The following is a 20,593-nucleotide window of genomic DNA, read 5'->3' on the forward strand; positions in this document are numbered from 1 at the left end:
TATTTCCTGTAGATTGTTTCTGCAAACAAAATGTGATTTGTTTATTAATAAGGCTCGTAAAGGATGTTTTACACTTTAAACGTTTTCATCTGTGAGTGAGGGAAAATAACAAAGCTCTACATTTTCTCTGCGGTTGGGGGTCAATCGGATGAAAAACCAAGACGCAAATAATTACTATGCCAACCACCTCTGACACCACGAGAGCAGAACCCAAGAACTTTCTAATCCACCTAAATGTCAAAGCAACGTTCGCAGCCCTCGCTCCGTGTGAATCTCCACAGGCTGCCAAAAGGCCAGTGGTTAGTCATCTGTTTACTCCTGCAGCTGCTGGGTGTCATTGGGACTCTGAAGGAGAAATCCCATGATTCTCTCTGCCATTTCTGACAGCTCCCGCCCAGACCACATTAATCAGGGATTGTGGCGAGCTAAGGGATAGACGGCAGGCATGAATGGCTCCAGCCCAAGTAAACCGAGGGAGAAGATCTGGACCCAAAGATAACTTAGACGTTCAAACACTGCCGGGTTGTAACGCTGTCGCTTTTATTCACACATAAACGGACCGCTTCTTCGAGGAAACGGCTAGTTTTTCTTGTTGCCGGGTAAACTGGTGCTTTGAAATTAACCTCATTTAGGAAAACGTTGGCTTTTAAGAGGAATCCAAATTATTCTCTCAAGATAGTACATCTGAATTTAGGTTATTAAATATTTGAGATTGGTTTGAGTTTAATTCCGTGCGTTTTAATTAGATAACTCTACTTTCTCCATCCCCTCCCTGTTTAATCGTTAAAGTGAGTTGTATTCAAGGTACAATCAGTGATCTGAAAGTTAACAAAGATTAGCTCATAGCGCTAAAAGCCAGAACATGAAATTGGAACCTGCAGTCGCCCCCAAAATGATTGACAGATGTTTTAATAAAGGGACTAATACTAGACTTAACGAATGAATCTAAGGTATTAATATTTCCAAATGTGAAGAGCTTTAAATCTGAAATGTTCAAACAGCATGATGACTGCAGTTACTTTCATATTTGAAACACACTTCTTGAACCTGCAATAATGGATTTGTTTGACAACTTCTTCTTTATTAATACTTCCAGCAGATACATTAGTATTTATTTAGTGTTGTTTTTCTGGCCACCTGGCAGTGGAAGTCAAATATTCACGCTCCTTTGCTTTCCACCAACTCCTGAGGGAAATGATCAGCCTCTTTAGCTGCTAAATGCACCAGTATGTTCACCAGCTAGTAGCTAACTTTGTCTTTTCGGTGCTGGGCCGGTCGGGTACAGTGCGTTCGCTCGAGCTTATTCTGTAAAAAAAACAAAAAGCTGCCTGCTGCTGCTGGATTGATGCTGATGAGAGCAGAGAGAGTGATTAAAAACAGTGAAGTTGTGGGCCATAAAAACCAAAACAAAGAGCTAAAAGATGTTAAAACGCAGTTTAAACGCTCTTCACGCTCAGGCGATAATTATGTGTGGGTTTCTCACTCATTTCACATTAGACATTTTATCCCCTGTTAAACTATTGATTAGCTTTAAGTTGTATATGTGAATACATCTGTACAATAATAATTTGGCTTTAAACAGTTTAAACACAACATAATACTTTGCCCTCAGGCGACATCAGTCGGGGGAACAGATCCATCTCTCGGTAGCTCTCACACCCAAACACTTGTGTGCCAGACTGTTTACACTTGTAAGATTATGTGCATAATGAGGCTGCATTGTTTCGGCAAAGTGCTGCTTTAATTCTTTGAAGCTGAACAAACTGTCCCTGGCACATTTGGGTAGGGGTGGAGGGATATCAAAGTTACTTTATTGAGATGAAAGAACTGGCCCAAACAGCAATCTGAGACATTAGTCATTCCTTCTTCTCGATGACAGAAACATGCTCTCAATTTACGAGTCAGGTGCTTCCAGTGATTTCTGCCAGCCTTGTTCCTCCACATCATAAATTCCTCTTTATGCTCACTCATCCCACAGGCAGACCCCCATTCTTTGGCCTGCCTTGTCAGAAAATACACCCCATGTTGGCATATTGGATGTTGTCCAGGCTGCCATTAGCAGTTACTGTGCTGCGTATACCATAGCGTACACTGTGACAAAGCACTGAATTTAAATAGACAGCAGTGATTGCGCCCCTAGGTGCACATTTGTGTTGTTTTTTTTTTTTTTTTACAGGTTTTTACATCGGCACTTTAATTCCTTCTTTCTATGGTGTTGACTCTGCAGAGCTCCCACTTACAATGTGTTCATTCCCTCTAAATGCTTCACGTGGAGCCACTGGCTCCCAATTTATGTAATGAAGGTTTAATAGCCAATTGCAACATCCAATATCATTAACAGCCAGTGTTAGTCTCATCCAGAATTTCTTTTTTGATAACCAGAGGTGCGAACGTTGGATAGGTGGAATGTGTGATTAGTACCTGCTGTTTAGTATATGTTCTGGCTCTTCAGGAGCAGGAAACACATTTTACCACATCTCACATTTTAACACTGTTTGTTCTGTTTCAGCCTTTATTAGATGAACTTCCATGTCTTCTGCTTGTTTTAATATCTATTTTTTCAACACTTTGAAACACTTTTGACCTTGTTTCTTCTCTCATCATCCAGCACTTCTTTTATATGAATAATTACTCCAGTGTGTACAGTTATTTTTGGAAACTGCAGGTGCACCGTGTCTCTGACACCTCTTACTGCTGTCTGCTTGTCATGTTAGTGATGGAGGGGTTGAAACGTATTATAATGGACTTGTTGTAAGTCACAAATATAAGAGCATGTCTAAAATGAAAATGCAGGACTGAAAACAGGAGCACAATTTAATTTAATTAAATATTTTTAAGGAGCAGTGCAAAGAAATTATCTTCTGTATCTCTGTTGTGCTGTGTCGTCTGCAAGTTTGACTTATTTATTGCAACATTTACTTGCTTAAGTTTGATCTGATTGGAGCCCTCCATTGGTGACATTTGCAGTACCCTTAAAACTGCTAACACAAAACACAAAATTGAAATAGAAGTACTTTTTTTTCTTTTTTTTTCTCCTGTGACTTGATGAAATTATTTCTGACAGCGGTAATAACATGAAAATACAGATGGACATGTTTCAGTTGTTTACCACATTCGGTTCATGCATGGACATGGATGAGATTCCAACAACAATATCAGAAATGTATCTTCACTCTAACAATCACACTGCAGAAAACAACACCACTCAAAATGTTTGCTTTTTCCATTATGCCCTCTAATGCATACTGACAGATTCTTCTTATTTGCATTGACATTTACGTGTTTGCAATGATTACCAGAGACTGATTGGAAAAGACAGAAAGCATGATTGAGACAGAAATGCACTATCAACATAAACAACTAAATTAGCAGGAGAAAACATTAATAAAATTGTTTTCTAGTCTTTGTGTGAAACCCACAATATTTACATAAATACAATCAGCATATTTTTACGGTTGGCTTGAGAATTTCCTTTCGATGTAAGCAGCTATGCATATAATATGAGTATTGCAAGCCTATAAATGCTTCCCTAAATGTTCTCATAATGACCTCGGGGTTGGTCTGTTCATTGGAGCAAAATCAGTCTTGCGTCAAGGATATGTTAGCTGTAATAATACCTGTCAACGTCTCAAGTTTAAAGTGTCTTGACTCCATTTTCATTCAAATAATCTGACATAGCTCATGACCCGACAGCCTGTCTCAGCGTCTTTTTTTTTATCTTCTTCTTTTTTTTGTGTCCTCCACTGGTCATGTGATCACCCGGTGGGGAGGTAGGGGGTGTCACTGTGGTAGTTGTAATCTGGACACACCTTCTGCACCAGCTTGTAGTCGGTGCTGTAGAAGGTGATGAAGATGCAGATGACTTTAAAGGGCTTGGAGCACAACCAGGACACGTGGCTCTGGGTCTGCTCTTGCGGGCAGCTCTGCGAGGGGTCGTGGGCACACAGTGAGTTCCTGGTTCCCTTCTCCACCTTCTCGTACTCCACCCTGCAGTTGAACAGCTTGTTGTCCTTGGTCTCCAGAGCCGTCTGCTGCTGCTGCTGCTGCTGCTGCTGCTGCTGGTGGTGGTGGTGATGGTGGTGGTACTGCTGGTGGACCTGGAACTCCACAGCTTTGGTCGGTGGAACGAGTCCCACGGACACGTTGCCCTGACCAGTCGAGTTGTGGCGAAAGTAGACGCTGAATGTCCCGTTACCGTGATCCACGATTTTGCCAGTAATAAGAAGGTTGAGCTTCACCGTCTTGATGTTGGAGTGGAAGTCGCCCCAACCGAACATCTTTTTGAACTTGCCAGTCTTGACGATGGGCCTCCGTTTTGTCCTGGATCGAGGGTCGCGGGGGTTTGAAGTGTTGTAAAGCCAGTTCCACTGCTCCTGTTTAGACAACGAGTCCGCCTCGTCGTAGTTCAGATCCAGAGACGTGAAGTTCTCTTTGCCATAGAGGGTGTGGGACAGCAGGCGGCTGATAGAGACAGCCTTGCTGCTTTCAGTCCAGTAGGTCTTCACTTTGGATTTTGAGCTTTCTCTCAAGGCTGAATTTCCTGAACTTGGTGAATCACCACTGGTCACCTAGAAGAACAAACAAAACATAATCAACATTAGGAAAAAATGTCAACTGGTAACCACTCAGAGAGACCTTATACCTCCGACAAGGATTTCTAAGAATGTACCTCAAAATATACGTTGTTACAGACGTGGGACATACACACATTCTGTTTAGGTATATTAGAGTACAGGGATGAGCACCTACGTATATCAATATTAAACTGTCCTTCCAAGTAAAACTACAACATCAGTCGTTTCAGGAAATGACCAAAAACAACATATGTTTACGTTCAAGTGACAAAGCATCTGTAGGAATTATGACTTGTCAGAGAGGAAAGAGTAAACATAATAACCACTTGTAATAATCAAACTAACGACAAAGTACCCCTAAACTTAACAAGGTAGTCATTTTAAATATTTTCCTTAACTAAGTCACTTTTTAGCCTAAACCTAACCAAACCATAACCAGATCAGAAAGTGCTTATATGGGTCATTCTGGAGTTCATGGGCAAACATCGTATTCTAGTTACAAATGAGATATTCTGTTGTTGAATTTGAAAGAATTGTTGATATAAATCCATCATGTTGGTAAAATGGTTCTTTAACGTTTTAGAGCGTTATCCCAGTACTCAAATGAGTTCATGCCTCATGGCGCTTAACTGTAGGAAAATGATATGGAACATTCATAGTTATCTAACTAGTGTATGTTCCTAATTTGGTAAAAAATGTAGTGGAATTTGCAGGACTAATAATAATTTAAAAGATTAAATTCAATGTCAGAAAATCTTTTTAGAAACATACCTTTTGTCAAAAGCATTTTCTGTGATTAAAACAGAAAGTTAAAAAGTCTCTGCAGAGAGTAGCCTCGGTGAACCAGACCAGTACCCTTTGGAGTTATGTCAATTTCAAACCTTTTAACCAAATTATTTCCACAGCAGGAAACAATGTAGTATTCATTTAGCGAGCGGATTGAGTGCTGGATGTCGATGGATGTAGCGTGTCTGACTTCTGACGGTTATTGTTGGCTGTTTTGTGTTTATGTGCTGGAAGCAATCTGTTCTTAACTTTGCGTAATCCAGGATTTTGCAGAATTGTCCGATGTTCGATCTCCTTTGCAGCAGTAAGAACACACCAACAAGCTTTATCCATCCACATGCATGTCAGTCATGCTGAAACCAACTCTTACAGTGTGTGACACGTCTTGTGCGGATTCATCCTGATTAAGATTAAGGGTATTCCTGCCAAACATCGAGATGAATGAAGCGCTTCTTGGGTGCAGACATGATGCAACAGCAGACTATTACCTGCTGAATGTGGCCTGAATGGATGATTGATGATTCATTCCGTGTCTCTCCTCTAACAATCACACAGATGAGAGAGCGAAGATTCCCAATGCACCCTACTGAGGCCGGTGACAGTGATGTTCAAACCCTGGCCGAGGAACGTGACAGCAGATCTATCTGGTCGAAGCGTTTACATTTTCTACCGACGCCCCGCGATCGATACTCTGAAAATAAGGTCTTCTCTTATTCAGAAAGTTCACTGAATGACATTGTAGTACTGTAGCTCAAAGAGTGTGGAGAGCTCTCACTATCACTGTTGCAGGAGTTGCGATCTTTCTCTGAAGTGCACGTTCATTTTATGCACTCGGCTTCAGAGTGAAGGAGTTTAAAAAGATGGCCTCCAGTTGTTTTTGAAGAGTCCTTGATGATGAACGACCTGATGTGAATCAACCGTTAGTGGCATTGTGGAGACTTTGGCTTAGTAGCTGTTATCATCTCTCTCCCTCTCTGAAAAGACCGACATAACCTGAGCATTTTTTTTAAACGCAACATGATACTTGGAGTCTAATTGAAGCCTTTCAAACCAAGAAATCATTTGGAGATCTAATCTTTGCGGCCGGTTGGTTTTATAAAAGAAAATAGAAAGCTGCAGGACCTTCAGTGCGGAATGATTGTCATGACGAGGAGAAGAGAAATATGAATTTCAGCAGTTTCCTTGCGCAGTGGGGCAGTTAAACTGTATTAATGAACACCACCTTTTGTCTTCCATTGCTGGAAACAAAAGTCTGTCATGTTGGCCTCACTGGTGATGTATTGTAAAAAGATAAAGTGAGTGTGAGGAAAGGGAGGCTTCCTGTTCAGGATTTATTGGCACCATTATAGTCAAACATAAAGCTCCTTAGGATGTAAAAGTTCAGTGAAACAGTATCTTATAGACTATCAGCCAAGCAGTCGATTACGACATCATACATTTTATGGTCGTTATTCTTGGGGTTAATGATATTTCAGGTTTCAGCTTGTTTCTTTATATTCATTTTAATGTTAAAAAATAAATGCATTTTTATAGGTTAACGCAGCAGCTAATCTAAACTAATGGTTACTGACAAAACATTAACATACCCTCAGATTTTTAAACACATTCTGTGTTGCAAGGTCAAAAATATATTATGGAAAAACTAGTGACCTTCTTTCCAAATGCATGTACAGGTTTTGGTTAGATGGATTTCTAACACTTGATCCCCTGCGAGTTTAAACAGGAATTCAGTTTTACATGTTTCCAATAATCATTTAAATGATCTTTGACCTGTAATCCAGACTCTAAATCCCATTTATTTTTCATGGATATTTCTATTCTGAGTTGTGAAAAGACTGTAGTCTCTAATGATCAAATGAAATATAATTTTCGTAGTGCAGTAATTACTAATGCTTCTCAGTAACTGAGTTTCAGTCTCTATGGAGCCCCGAAACCAGATCAAGGGATATTAGGAAACTGCTTTGAGCTGGTTTAAGTGACTGTCAGGCTAATTAGTGACAGCGTGTATGTGTGTGTGCGTGTGGATTCAACATTTAAAGGTATTAAATTTAAAGAATATTTCCTAAACAATTCAAATCCGAGCAGGATTAGGAGTCACATGGTTCAAATTTGATCATTGTGTCAAGTACGAAATTAGATTGCCTTCAACAGTGTGTTTTTGAAAGGCACAATCCTTTTTCTGGGACTTCATGTTGTGAATAATTTTGTAAGAGGAGGTGTCACTGGGATTTCTTCACTATTTTCCTTCCAAGATTATCTGAGTTGCGTGCCCAGTCATCATCAGACCGAAGTCCTTGTTGTTGTGAGGAACTCGCTCTGTTGTCGCCGGCGTTATGTATGGCCCCCAAACTGTGACATGCAATTAGCTTTCATCTAAAGCACCTGACAGTCTCTGGATTAGAACACTCAGAGGCACATTCACAGAGACCCCACTTCACGGATTAGAGCCCAACCTGTAATCCAGCCCGGGGAGATTAGGCAGATCAGAGGCAGTCCTGACTAAAGCAGCGTTTATATCCAGAACACCCCGACTGACTGCACCAACACTCAGAGGGCCAAGATTTACCTCTCGCCGGCTTCAAAAACATGCAAGCCAGGCACAAAGAAAGTGTGTGTGTGTGTGTGTGTGTGTGTGTGTGTGTGTGTGTGTGTGTGTGTGTGTGTGTGTGTGTGTGTGTGTGTGTGTGTGTGTGTGTGTGAGAGATGCATGAATGTGCCTGAAAGAGATACTGCAGAGAGAAAAGAGGGAAAGTGCTGTAGGATAAAGGACAGGAGAATAACAAACATAAGGTCAACAGTCACACTTTGATAACTTTGGGTTTAACAGATATTGGTTTGTCAATATTAGGGATTTATTAAATATCAAACTATATCGTCCACAGCTAAACGATGTATTTTGCACTTAATTGGCTTTATTCAACTGTGATGTATTTTATAAATGTATATTGTATTTTAGCAGCTGTCGTTAATGCAGCGGTCCACATCTTTGGTTTATGGCCCCTTTAAATGACGCAGAACCTTCTTACGACCGTTTATCGCAGCTTGTGTATGTCTATGAATTGTGAGCAGTTCAATTAAACAATTATTCTACCTTATAAAAATCTTAGATTGTTTTATTTTAATACTTTTTAGTGACCAGAAAAAGATCAAATTTCCCATGAAAAAAAGAAAAATGTATATAAATTTAATAGAAATGTTCAATATTCATCTTTTGAACCAGAGGTTTGTAATGTTTAGCTCATTTACTACAAATCATGAATATTTAGTAAGAAAATGCAAAAGTCACACAAACAAATGAGCACACTGTACTGTACTTCATCAGGCATTATATATAGCTGCAACAATTAGTCGATTAATCGAAAATGTATCTGCAACTATATGAGTGAGCGGATGCTGCTTTTCTTTGTGATAGTAACTCAAATATTGTTGGGTTATGGAATGTGGGTCGGCCAAAACAAGTCATTTGAAGAGAATAAAACGACCGTTTTCTGGCGTTTTATAGACCAAACCGTTAATTTATTAATGGACAGGAAATTATCTGCGGATTAATTAATAATGAGAGGGATCAATTTGAAGCTTTAAAATAGACGTAAACACAGTCATCACTCAGGTGGTTGTGATCTGAATGATTAAGATCCAATCTGCTCTGAGCGGATCAATCAGAGCATTGCTGAATGACACAATAAATATTGCAATATTTATAATAAAAATATAAAAGCACTTCATAATAACTGATTGTGATAAGGGTCATATACAAAAACAATATCATAATGGAGTAATTTGTATAAAAAGTATATTACTTGCCCAAAACGGTTTGAATAGAAAAATAAGTTCAAACTTGCAGTGGGCCAAAATTATTAATATTAATGCCTACAAAAAGGCAGATACAGTGCATCATGTTCACTCTTGGGAGAAACATAAATTATCCAGAAAAGGAAACAATATTACGAACAGATATTCACATTTCCAGGCATTGGTTTCACATTCAAATACAAAATCCATCCTCAAACTCTTAAAAGATAAGTCTGGTGATATTCTATATTTGCTTATGGTCAACGAATCCCATGAAAACACTAAAACTAACGATGAACTGATTCAACAAACAAGCAGCCCAATGTATATCTTGTTACTCGGTGCCATAGAGCTCCATAGTTAAACTATTAAACACGCGTCAATGAGCCATTGTGTTGCACTGGGTGACCCAGTAACCCAATGCTCCTCCATTACCAGCAACACGCTGTAGTTTGTTTTGAATCAATCCCACATCCTGCTGCTGTCAATACTCAGTAGAGCACAACATGTTTAATAACCCGCCCCTGAACGTATTCTCCATAATATGCACTATTTACTCCTGTTTGCTTTATTTAAAGCATATATTTGCTTATTAAAGTCTTCAGTAGGAACCAATGGTCTCGGGGCCGAGTGCCACAGACGGAGTCAGGGAGTCAGAAAAGGTTTTTTGTTCTGTTCATTGGATTTGTTGACGATAAGAAATATATAGAAAACTTGCTCAACAGGTTTACATGATTTGTGCACGGGTTAAGGGTAGAATTACTAAAATGTGAAACAGTCCTTTTTAAAGACATTTTCATTATTCAGATCATAACCTTAGCTCAAATTTAAAGGTTGTGAAAGCATCTTTTCTTAATCAGCTATAAGCAACTGGGTCCTATTGTTAGTCTTCCAAAGTTTGAACAGTTTTGTTTATCTCAGGAGAGATGTTCTGTATTCGTTTGAGCTCTTCTAACACGATTATAGTTCAAAAGGTTTTTGCTCATGTTGTCCATCTGATCAAACCACAGCCACACAATCTTCATGAAGCAGACCAGCTGAGTTTGTGACTGTTACACTCTCATAAGGATGTTTTTTGATTGCACATTCACGTATACAATATTACATCTGCTTTCATCAGCTTTAAAGGTGTACTCCAGAGACACAGTTACTGAAATAAATAAAAAGATAGAAACCGAAGCAGCAGATGTTGAGTTATCCAGATTTATTTAGCATGTAACAATAAGCTTTATTTGTATAGCATGTAGTGTTGTTCTAGCTCCTATAGCTCCCATAACTCAAACTAAAACATCTTTAGACCCCACCTGTCTGGTGGATGTCTTTCAAATGCAGGCACAAAATCTGTGGCGCCCCCCTTTTTATACAAAAAATACACTAACTTACAGAAAGTCATATCGGTCAAATGCAGCAGTGTTAAAAGAAAATTCAATTTGCAATCCATATTAAACATAGTGTTTGCATTCAAACATATCACCAAATCATTTTCAGAGGCTTTCATTTCATGGCTCAGAGTTATTCCAACTTTTTGACGTGCAGTTTGCTATGCAGGAGTCTCCAAAACCCCATTTAACTGTATATGTTAATATTAATTCCGGTGTATGACACAGAATCCCTCAACAAGATAACGCAAACAGCATCGGTATGCAGAAGTCCTTTAGGAAACAACTCTCAAGATTGCCAGATGCAGCATATAGGCAGGGTGTTGGACAAACCTAAATGCTATCTACTCTTGGCGAGGCTGTGATAAGGCGCAGGCGTCCGCTCTTTGAAACAGGAAGATAAACAACCCCGGCTTCCCTCGGGAGCTCGGAGGATATTCTATGGGCTGGACCCCGGAGCGGCCAACAAATTCCACCTTTAATAGAACCGTCGGAGGAGCCAGATGACTCGGCGGTGGGCTATACACAAAACCTTGCGAAGGAAGAATGAAAGTGTGTGTCAGTTTTCATTTACCTGAATGCTTCGGCTGCTGTGACTGCTGTGTGGGGAGGATTTGTGAGTGCGACAGACCTAGTTTAAACAGAGGAGGACGGGCTGATGGCACATTTGGGTTGCCGCTTTGCAAATCTTGATTGGATGGTGTGTGTTCGTCGTTCAGAAATTAATAGAGTTGTTGTCCTTTAATGTTTTTTTTTGTGCATGAATACCTTATTTACTTCTTTTAAAATGTACGGTATTGAACTGATGCTCTTAGCCAGAGAGGATTACAGCGTGAGGAGCTGTTTGGGGGTTAGAGTTTGGCTCAAGGACATGCGGCTGTTGTGGGATCAAACCTGTGACCTTTCAGGTCTGAGACATGGTCACTGTAACGTCTCGCTCCACCTCCCAGTAAAAGCATATTTTAATCTAATTCATGACCTTCAGATTGCATGAATCACAAAGCAGTTCATGAAGCAAATATATTGGTTTATGAAATGTTCCTCTAGACAGGAAGGAAGGTTAAGAATCCTCAGTGTGTTGATGCCGAGCGTTTTCCAACTGTGGACTTGGGATATGATTGTCGTCATACTCATTTACAGGGAATTTAAGTTGTCTCGTCTTGTGAGGTTCCCGCGTAGTTGAGCTGATGGATCAACTAAGGGCATTTAACTCCGCTTAGAGTTTAGGTCTATACTCTCCCAGTGATATCAAAGTGTTACCTGAGGGGGGTCAGAGATGATGACAAATCACAAAGTGTGTCAAGACATCACAGGCAGCTGTGGATGGAGCCGAGTCCCATCTCTGCAGCAGCGCTTTGAGATGCCAGGGCACAATTATTACCATGACTTCTGAGGAGGATAAATACTATACGCGGACAGACTGCAGGATATTAGAGCAGGGGCAGTTTGAAGAGGAAGAAGGCGGAGGAGGTAGGGAGGGGTGGGGGGTGGGGGAGAAAAAAAAAAACTAGCCACCAGTTTTTCAACTTACCCAGAGGAAAAATGCATAATCATATTATTTCACACACGACTTGGTTCAAAGGCGGCCAAAATAAGTTTGTGAGGTTCCCTTGGGTCTGTCAATCTGTTGAAGGAGCTGCAGGCGAAAGCTTAGGATGCACCGAGTACGAAACAATTATGATCATCCCATTAAAGCATAGCGAAGCAATTTGGCAGCCCAGTCTGGTTAAAAAAAAAAAAAACCCACAACACTCCCATCAAGTGATGCTCTGAGATCAGCTCGCACTACCATGATGCTATTGTACACATAACTCACACACTTGATGATTAATGTTTGTCTTTATATTGAGACAATAAAGAAATCCCTGTACGTTAATGTTATTGCTTCTGAAATCGAAGAATCCTTGTTGTTCCTTCAAAGCAGGAAGGATCCGTAAAGTAAAAAAAAAAAAGAAGGGGGGGGGGGAGGAAATGATTAGTGCGCTTAGTCAGCTGTGAAATTGAGTTTATGGTTTTCAAGACGGTGAATTCAATTCGATAATGGGTATTAAGTTGTAGAGAATAATTAATAGTAATTGACTTCTTTCCATCACTATGCAAATTAAACACAGATAACACCACGGGAGCTTTTTAAGGCCAGTCAAGTTTGGGGGGATTAAGTTTATAGAATTTTTGTTGGAGAGAGGAGTGGCTCCTGTTCGGCTTTGATTGCTTTGTTGACAGATTTATCAGCGGGTGAGGGGTTACTGTCTTTCCAAGGATTAAAGGAATTGGGTTGTCACAAACTGTCAAGGCATTGAGTTAGGAGCATTCTGGTATGTTTGTCATAATGGGCTCAGGCTGTTCTCCACCGTACTGTCAGATATATTCTTATTGAAGTGTGTCTGTAAATGGGAGAGAGGAGGGAAGATGCAAAGGAGGGACTGAATGGATAGTGCTGAGGGAGAAACATCCAGCAGGATTGTGTGAGGGGGGATTTGTCAAGATGCAGATTTGGATTTGGGAAGCATGTGTTCACACTGGCATTTGTTAATTCATGACGATATTAATGAGTCAATGCGGTTAAAACCTGGTTTGTGGAGGTGAGATTTGTTATTTCAGGAGTCAAATGTAAAGAAAACTATTTAAAAACACGCCTTTAATCTACTATAACGTAAGTGAAATTTGTCTGAAATCAACAAAACAACATTTTGCTTTACATTTTCTAGACTTTCACATTATACGACTGCAACTAATATCTTGCAGGAATGAATTCTGACTAAAATCATGTTTTCACACTTTGAGACTGTCCTTTCACTAACCCTAAAACTCACTCCTCAAATTTCATCATTCGTTGATATTCCTGCTAAAAAGATAGGTGCAGACATTAATCACAGAAACTGTAGTGATGAAAAAAGACATTTAACTCACCAGAGAGACGACTGACAGCAGCAGAGCGGCAGCCCACAGACATGTGGTCTTCATGCCTCTTTGTGGAGCGTCCCCCCTCATGTCAAACTGTCCTTGGTCTTCTCAGCCGCAACAAAATCTCCCTCTGACTGAGCTGGGATCAGCTGCACAACTTGTAGGAGAAATATAGAGATGAGGAAGGCGGTCCTGAGGCGGGAGAGCAGAGATGAATCTTCTCAGGCTCATTCAGGAGGGTCAGATGTCTGCCGTTAAAAAGCTTCAAGTGTCTACTGGGGTGATTTTTGATGCACGGTTGGGCTGTGGCGAGAACCGAGGTGTTTGTACATCTGAGTGTCAGTGTGGAGAGATGTTTTATATAGTGCGCTTTGAGCTTCAGAGAGAGAGAGAGAGAGAGAGAGAGAGAAAGAAAAGAAAGAGGAGGAGGAGGGGGGGGGGACAAATAGAGAGAGTGAGGAAAGAGGGAGGGAGAGAGAAGAAAGGGGGGAGCAGAGAAGGAGGTTCACATTATAGACTTTTGAGAAGCAACTTTTCTTTTACCAACGTCAGGGCCTGACATCTAGTGGCCGTCAGCTGTCGTGGCTTTTTCCCCTCTTACATCAGTAAACATGAGATACATGAAGCTGCCATGTTGATCTCATGTTGATCTCATGTTGATATCATGTTGATCTCATGTTGATCTCATGTTGATCTCATGTTGAGGTGGCAGCGAAGAGTCACAGCTTTCCACAACAGCTTGTTCTCTGAAGTGACCCCAAAAAGAAAACAATATTTAGTCCTCTTTATGTCTCCATGTAGTTTAAAAACCGGACAGGACTCGTAGTATTTTGTTGTCATATTGACATTCTGATCATTTTCCTAATCTCATAACGTGCATAAGTAAGTGATTTATTTAGGTTGTTAAAGTTGTTATGCCAAATAACAAAGCTAATATTTGTTATAAATATATTTTGTGGTTATTGTCACACACAAAAAAATAAACTATTTATTAATATTTAATAAATAAATAAAACAAATTATTATTATTATTATTATTATTATTATTATTATTATTAATGTCCAATAATTTAAGAGTTAAATGTGTGCTGGATAAAATAATGGCATGCATTTGTGATAATAGCTGTTTTTATACCCGTCAGTAACAGACAAACATCTCTATCTCTATTCAGCTATTTATTATAAGTTGGTGGTCTTACTAGAGACAAATAAAAAAAGAAAAGAAGTGAAGACTGACTTTTTGTTTCTTAAATAGGTCAAGCTTCAAAAACACTGGATCCTACACTTCCCACAATGCAAAGCGAGAGCATCTTTTGTTAGACCCTCCCTGCCATCAGTTTGTTACGTAGACTTCCTGGTAAAACATGTGTCATCTTCAAGCCCAAAATGACTCCCCTGATGCCATTTGAGTAACTTTGTCCGACTTGATAAAGCTCCTCGATAGCCAGAGAAGAGTTAATACTATTGTTTTTGAGGGAGGAGAAGTGCACACAACTAACCCCTGAGTGTTGCAGAAAAAAACAGTAACAAAGAAAAAGGAGAGGCTGTCTGCACTCGCTCCCGAACATGTCATCTTTTGCCTGACATGTTGCATCAGGCCGAAAATGGAGAGTTTAAGTCTTTATGTTGAACTTCTTTAAGTGAGTTATTTCACATCTTTTCCACCTTAAAGGATAGGTGTAGTTATTTCTCTTATTGTCTACAAATCCCATGAAAAGACCAAAAACTAACAATGAATTCATCGTACTAACAAGTATAATCTGTGTAGCCAAAGCCTGATATTATTCATCTGTGCCATAGAGCACTGGAGCAACAAATATGTATTAATCCACAGCTGAAAATAGTCTCCAACAAATTTAGTACTGCTTGAGTAACATTTGATAAAAACTACAGTACCCAGCTATTTTTAGGAAATTACTTTTTTTTTTTTCTACTTTAATTGAATTTAATATTTGCTAGATTTATGTCTTCAGAAGGAACAATTGGATTTGAGAGCTACAGTACAGAAATACCAAATTAGGTTTAAGGTAACTTACAGTAGAAACAGAGTCACTGTTAGAAGGTTCTTCCACCAGAGAGCACTTACACGTTTATTTATTAATTGTAAAATGTCCAAACTTCTATATTTTGGTCAGGATTCTTAAAAAACAAATCTAATCCAGATGTTTTGTCCATAGTATATGTTTGTTTAAAATAATAACAATCGACAAGATTTAAAAAATATCAATATCAGCTTTAAAAGTCCAGTATATGTCGTCCTTTATTTGATGGACTAACACTTTGTTGGTATCTTTCCATGGGATTTGTCGACGATAAAGAAAACACCAGCCATATATCCTTCGATGCCATTTAAAACATTTTATTAAGGGGTTCTGCTCTCTTGTGAACATATAAAGTAATTTACAAAAATGGCTCAATTTCTTTGTGTGTTTACAACCGTGTCCTTGTTTATTTTTTTTCTGTAATTCTTCCCATACATATAAACAACCTGTACAAAAACGGCTGAGCCTTTTGTCTTTTTCTGCTTCTTTTTTTCTTTCCAGTTTTTTTTCATAACATACAACTTGCATCATGATAACAACAATCAGCAAAATATCACACACCCACTTTGCAATATTCAAACTAAACACTTTCTGTGCAATACAAAATAAATGTACACATACTTTGTTCTTTTTTTTTTTCTCCAAAAAAATAAGAAAATTGCTGTTATTTACAAATCCAACAACAAAAAAAGTAAACATTCTCCACACCAGTTTGCTTTTACGTTGAACTCAGCAGAAGCGTTTTCTCTTATTATTAATATTATTAACATGTTATTTATTTGTACAGATTGTTTTTTTAACTATAGTTCACCTCATGTAGTGTGACTGAAAAACAATAGAGCACCTATGATACGGATAACTACATGAAAAAGTTTAAAAACTCTAAAGTATACTTTGCTAAGTAAAAGAAAATGTAGTCTTCTTTATGTCTACATGTAGTGTACAATGTGCCCCATTCAAGTATTAAAAACTGTATTACAGGACTGTTAGTATTTAGTTATCGTCAGTAAGGCAGAAATGACATTTGCATGACATGAATGGTTTACATTTATTCTCTCTTTTTCTTTAATCATTGCAAATGTTTCAGCATTTTCCTCAATGTCCTACTGTAGGCAATAAGAAGTCAATTGAATTCAATCAGAATTTTTTTTAAGGTTAAAAATAACTTTAAAGCAGGCGATTCAGTCACCTGCTGATATCATAGTTAAATCTTTAATTACATCTGGGCAGAAATAAAAGTGATAACACCGGACGAAATCTACGAACCACAAAAGGTACTTTACTACAACCCAAAAAATCAGTTGTGAGAAATAAAATCTATACATATATTTACTTGAGATTCACATCTGTTTGGTAGATTGTGACACATCTTTTCCTGTTGCCGCTGTTTCTCTGTTCTTATGGTTTGGTCTGTGGAAGAGGCAGTGTTTTATGGCAATAGAAGGTAGAAGTCACATGTGCATATCATGCTGCACTAATATAGTGCAATGTAGAGCCTGAAACAAAGAAAGGGTAGAGGCAGGCACGCAGGCAGTAGTTTCCATCAACAACTGATTGCAGGCTACTCCTCCATCAGCATCGTACAGATCTGTTTATCCCACGAACACAGGCCTGTGTGCCTCCAAATCAAGCAAAAAAAGAAGAAAAAGAAATGCCTCCCTTTTGTTCAAGACTGTAAAAGAGATTTGAGTCAAAAACCCAGTTGAGGATTGAGAAAAAAGGAATCCAAACCTTTTTATGGAGATTTTCCTCTCCCTCCTCCTCTTCCCTGCGGTGACTTTTGGCAACGTATGAACCGTCAGAGCATCCTAAGCCTCCAGCTACTCAGCATTTTTAGGGACAAGCGGAAGAAAAAAAAAAGCGGGGGAAGAGTTGGAGCTTGTGCTGCCATGTTCAGAGAGCTGGGTCTGTCTTCTGCACCCAGACTCTCCTGTATCTCAATCTTTAAAGTAATGTGGACATGTAGGGGGCAAAAAAGAAAAGAAAAGGCATTTCATTGAACTGAATTGGAGGTCACGAAGGCTCTTGCAAAAGAAAATACTTTAAAAAAACAAAAAGGTGGGAGTGATTGGAGCTCTACTTGAAATGGTTAAACCCCACCAGTGTCTCTGCTAAGAGGATTTTCTGTAATTTCTCCGCTCTGTGACATGTCCATTCACACTGCAAACATCCGTGTCCCTCACTGTAATGGCGTGATGAAGTGGGTCTCTATGACAGGTGAAGTGCTTGGTGAAGCGTCTCCCGGAGGACTACATGTCCGTGTCCCCGTCGTAGGCAAGAGTCAGAGGTTTTAGTCGGTTGTTTTGCTGCCTCTGTCTCTGAGGTCTCTTTGGCTTTTTGCTGTGTGGAGAGATTAAAACAGAGTCAGAGTGGCACTTGAAATAATTCCCAAACGGCTTACTGCAGTATAAACTACCACACTTACGACGTACAGCACCTGAAGTAGTTTGGTTAGTATAGAGCAGTCTAGAAAGAAGTGTGTTCATCCCTTACTGCCACTGAACGTGTCGCTTTTCAATAGTTCACAGTTATAGAGGAACTGAAGGCTGTATTGAAAATACAAATCCTAAAATGTTTCAAATTCTGAAAATACAGTTCTTTTAAAGGATAAGACTGGAGATATTCTGTACTTTTCTTTTTTGTTATTACCGCACCTGATGTTTGTTTCATGTTTAAAGTAAACATGGTTGCGATTATTCAAATCGCTGAGTAAATTTAGATGGTTTGAAATAGATATATTTTTTTAATGTATTGGTTCCCAACTCATTTTTTGTTGTTTTCCACTCTAGAAATGACCATCCCAGTTAAAAGTGATACGCTTGTTACAGTATTTACCCCTAGTCGCAAGAGGATGATGATCATCACTCAATCTAATTCCCCACCCTGTCTGTGGCTCACATCCTAAAGCACTTCCATGCCTAATGAATGTATAAAATGTCATAAAAAAAATGCTCAGTAGTTTCCTAAAACAGCTAGGCTCTGTAGTTTTCAGTAAATGCTACTCAAACAGGAGGACATTTCTAATGCTCTAACCTAAGCAGATGATTCGATCAAACCTCACGTTGACAGCAGTTCTGAGCAGAGATGAGCTGCTAAATACAGTGCGAGTATAGGAGAACCATATAACTGGATGATAGGTTTCAGACAAACAGTTTGTTTCAAGGGCACTTAGGTTTAGATCTAAAAGCAAGTTAGTTTGCATGCAAACTCATGCTACTGTGTCTCCAGAGAGGAAAAATAAAACCCCTTTAGAGGAAGATGGCATACTTTCTCTCTTTGTACTTCTCTGAGCTGTCTGCCTTAAAGATCACTTCTTGTCTCAAAGTTACAGGGTGTGTAACGTAAGACATTATCATACATTATATATCTTTTATATCCTCTAGAGCTGTTGTTCTCAACCTGGGGGGTTAAAAAATTACGACAATTTATAGAAAGCATAGATTACGCATACTATACTTTTGTTTTAATAGAAAATCATACTATGACTTTATTCATAACATACTATGACTTTTTTAATTACATTTTTATGCCATACTATACTATCACGTAAAGCTAGGCGCAATCTCTGAGGAGCCATGTGCGAGGACACGCGAGAGCAGGAAGTCTTTTACCAGCCGCCACGCCCCCTTATTGTTTATCAGTTATTGATTGGACGCTGCAGCTGATCGAAACAGATCATTTCAACATCACTGAAGATTCATACCGGACTGAAGACAGATAACAGATTAAACTCAAGCTCTAAAGCTTTATATTGTATTTGTTTTCTGATTAACGTCGAGTTAAAGAGCTGCTAATTGTAGATCTGAACAACAAAACGGACAACTTCATTTATTAGAAAGATTTTTCTCTTCGTGAACTGTCATTTCTCCCAACAACTTTAATGCATACAATTTAATTCAGAGAGTTTTCAGCAAGAAACACTTATACGTTTATATTTATCGTCATTTTCATTCATTCACATGTCTGATCATTCCTGAGTGTCGGGTTTGATAAGAATTACGTATTTTCCCTGAAACATTAAGCCTAATAGAGACACCATAATCACCATAATCATATTCTGGGTTATTAAATAATAAGTTCACAATCAAAATATCAATAAATATTGACGCAAATAATATAAACGCTTTCTGCGCTTAGAAATAGTTCCTGTGCCTCTAAGCAGGACACAGTACAACAATAGAATCCAGGTTGTTATTCATGTGCAGGTGTTTGTTAAACAGGTAACAGGCTGCTGCTCTGGCAGTGATAACTGTGTGTCTTTATTAATACTGGCACAGTGCACACAACTGATAGCAACTGACAACTGTGATCGCCGACATCAGAAACGGATGATCACATGACGCACCAGAGGAAAGGAAGTCTCATTCCTCTAAAAACACATTTCCTCTTTTCCACTCTCCTTTGCATGGAAAAGATGCAAGTGAGGAAAATGTGGATGCAATTTGTAACTGTAGCCATTAGATTGTTTTCTGTAATTATAATTTGTTACAGTTTCCAAGATAACCTCATGATTTACAATGTATTTCAGTTGCATTGCGTCTCGTTTGGTTGCTCCTGTGTAATTAAGACTCCCAAAAGACTTCAGTCCGGTTCCAACGACACCACAGCTTAAAAGCTCCTGTGCCAGCAGCAGAAGGGGGAGGCCTCTGGCTGCATCTCAGCCTAGGATTTTATATTCTGTTGTTCGTATGTCTTCATGTTAATAAATCCTTTGGATTTGATTGTTTTAAAGATGTCTTCTGTGATTGATTTTGTTAGTCTCATCGGGCTGCCTAAGGGTCGGGCTTAACAGTACATCATAAAAGGTCACAGTATAGTATAACATAAGAATAGTATAATATGCTATAAAAAAAGTCAATAAAAAGTGATAGTATAGTATGTCATAAAAAGTCATAATATTGTATGTTATAAAAAGGTAATTAAAAATGTCATAGTAAAGTATGCCATAAAAGGTCATATTACATTATGTCATAAAAAAGTCATAGTATATCATAAAGTCATAGTGTAGTATATCATAATAAAGTCATAGTATCTCATAATAAAGTCATAGTATATCATAATAAAGTGATAGTATAGTATATCATAATAAAGTCATAGTATATCATAAAGTCATAGT

At 38.8% G+C, this 20,593-nt stretch overlaps 2 protein-coding genes across 2 annotated transcripts in view; both read right to left on the bottom strand.

Moving 5' to 3' along the window:
• Positions 1–1,730: 1,730 nt before the first annotated feature.
• On the bottom strand, positions 1,731–13,991 carry LOC115020737 (neurexophilin-1-like). Its single transcript, XM_029450666.1, has 3 exons — positions 13,979–13,991; positions 13,442–13,811; positions 1,731–4,568 (listed from the first exon to the last, which is right to left on the bottom strand). Exons 2-3 carry the CDS (start codon positions 13,520–13,522, stop codon positions 3,756–3,758), a joined length of 894 nt encoding a protein of 297 aa, XP_029306526.1. The 5' UTR covers positions 13,523–13,811; positions 13,979–13,991; the 3' UTR covers positions 1,731–3,755.
• Positions 13,992–16,065: 2,074 nt separating this feature from the next.
• thsd7ab (thrombospondin, type I, domain containing 7Ab) overlaps positions 16,066–20,593 on the bottom strand; it is a 131,175-nt gene continuing 126,647 nt past the window's right edge. The window contains exon 29 of the mRNA XM_029451126.1: positions 16,066–17,817. Within this exon, the coding sequence (XP_029306986.1) occupies positions 17,727–17,817 (91 nt within the window). The 3' untranslated portion in view covers positions 16,066–17,726. The remainder of the gene's footprint in view (positions 17,818–20,593) is intronic.

The sequence above is a fragment of the Cottoperca gobio genome, chromosome 16 (genome assembly GCF_900634415.1).
Source record: "Cottoperca gobio chromosome 16, fCotGob3.1, whole genome shotgun sequence".
Lineage (NCBI taxonomy): Eukaryota > Metazoa > Chordata > Actinopteri > Perciformes > Bovichtidae > Cottoperca > Cottoperca gobio.

Bases quoted from the DNA above. Each gene is read 5' to 3' on its own strand.
- LOC115020737 (XM_029450666.1), bottom strand. From the start codon at position 13,522: ATGAGGGGGGACGCTCCACAAAGAGGCATGAAGACCACATGTCTGTGG. The intron at 4,569-13,441 runs GTGAGTTAAATG...TTGTTCTTCTAG, and splicing joins TGCTGTCAGTCGTCTCTCTG to GTGACCAGTGGTGATTCACC.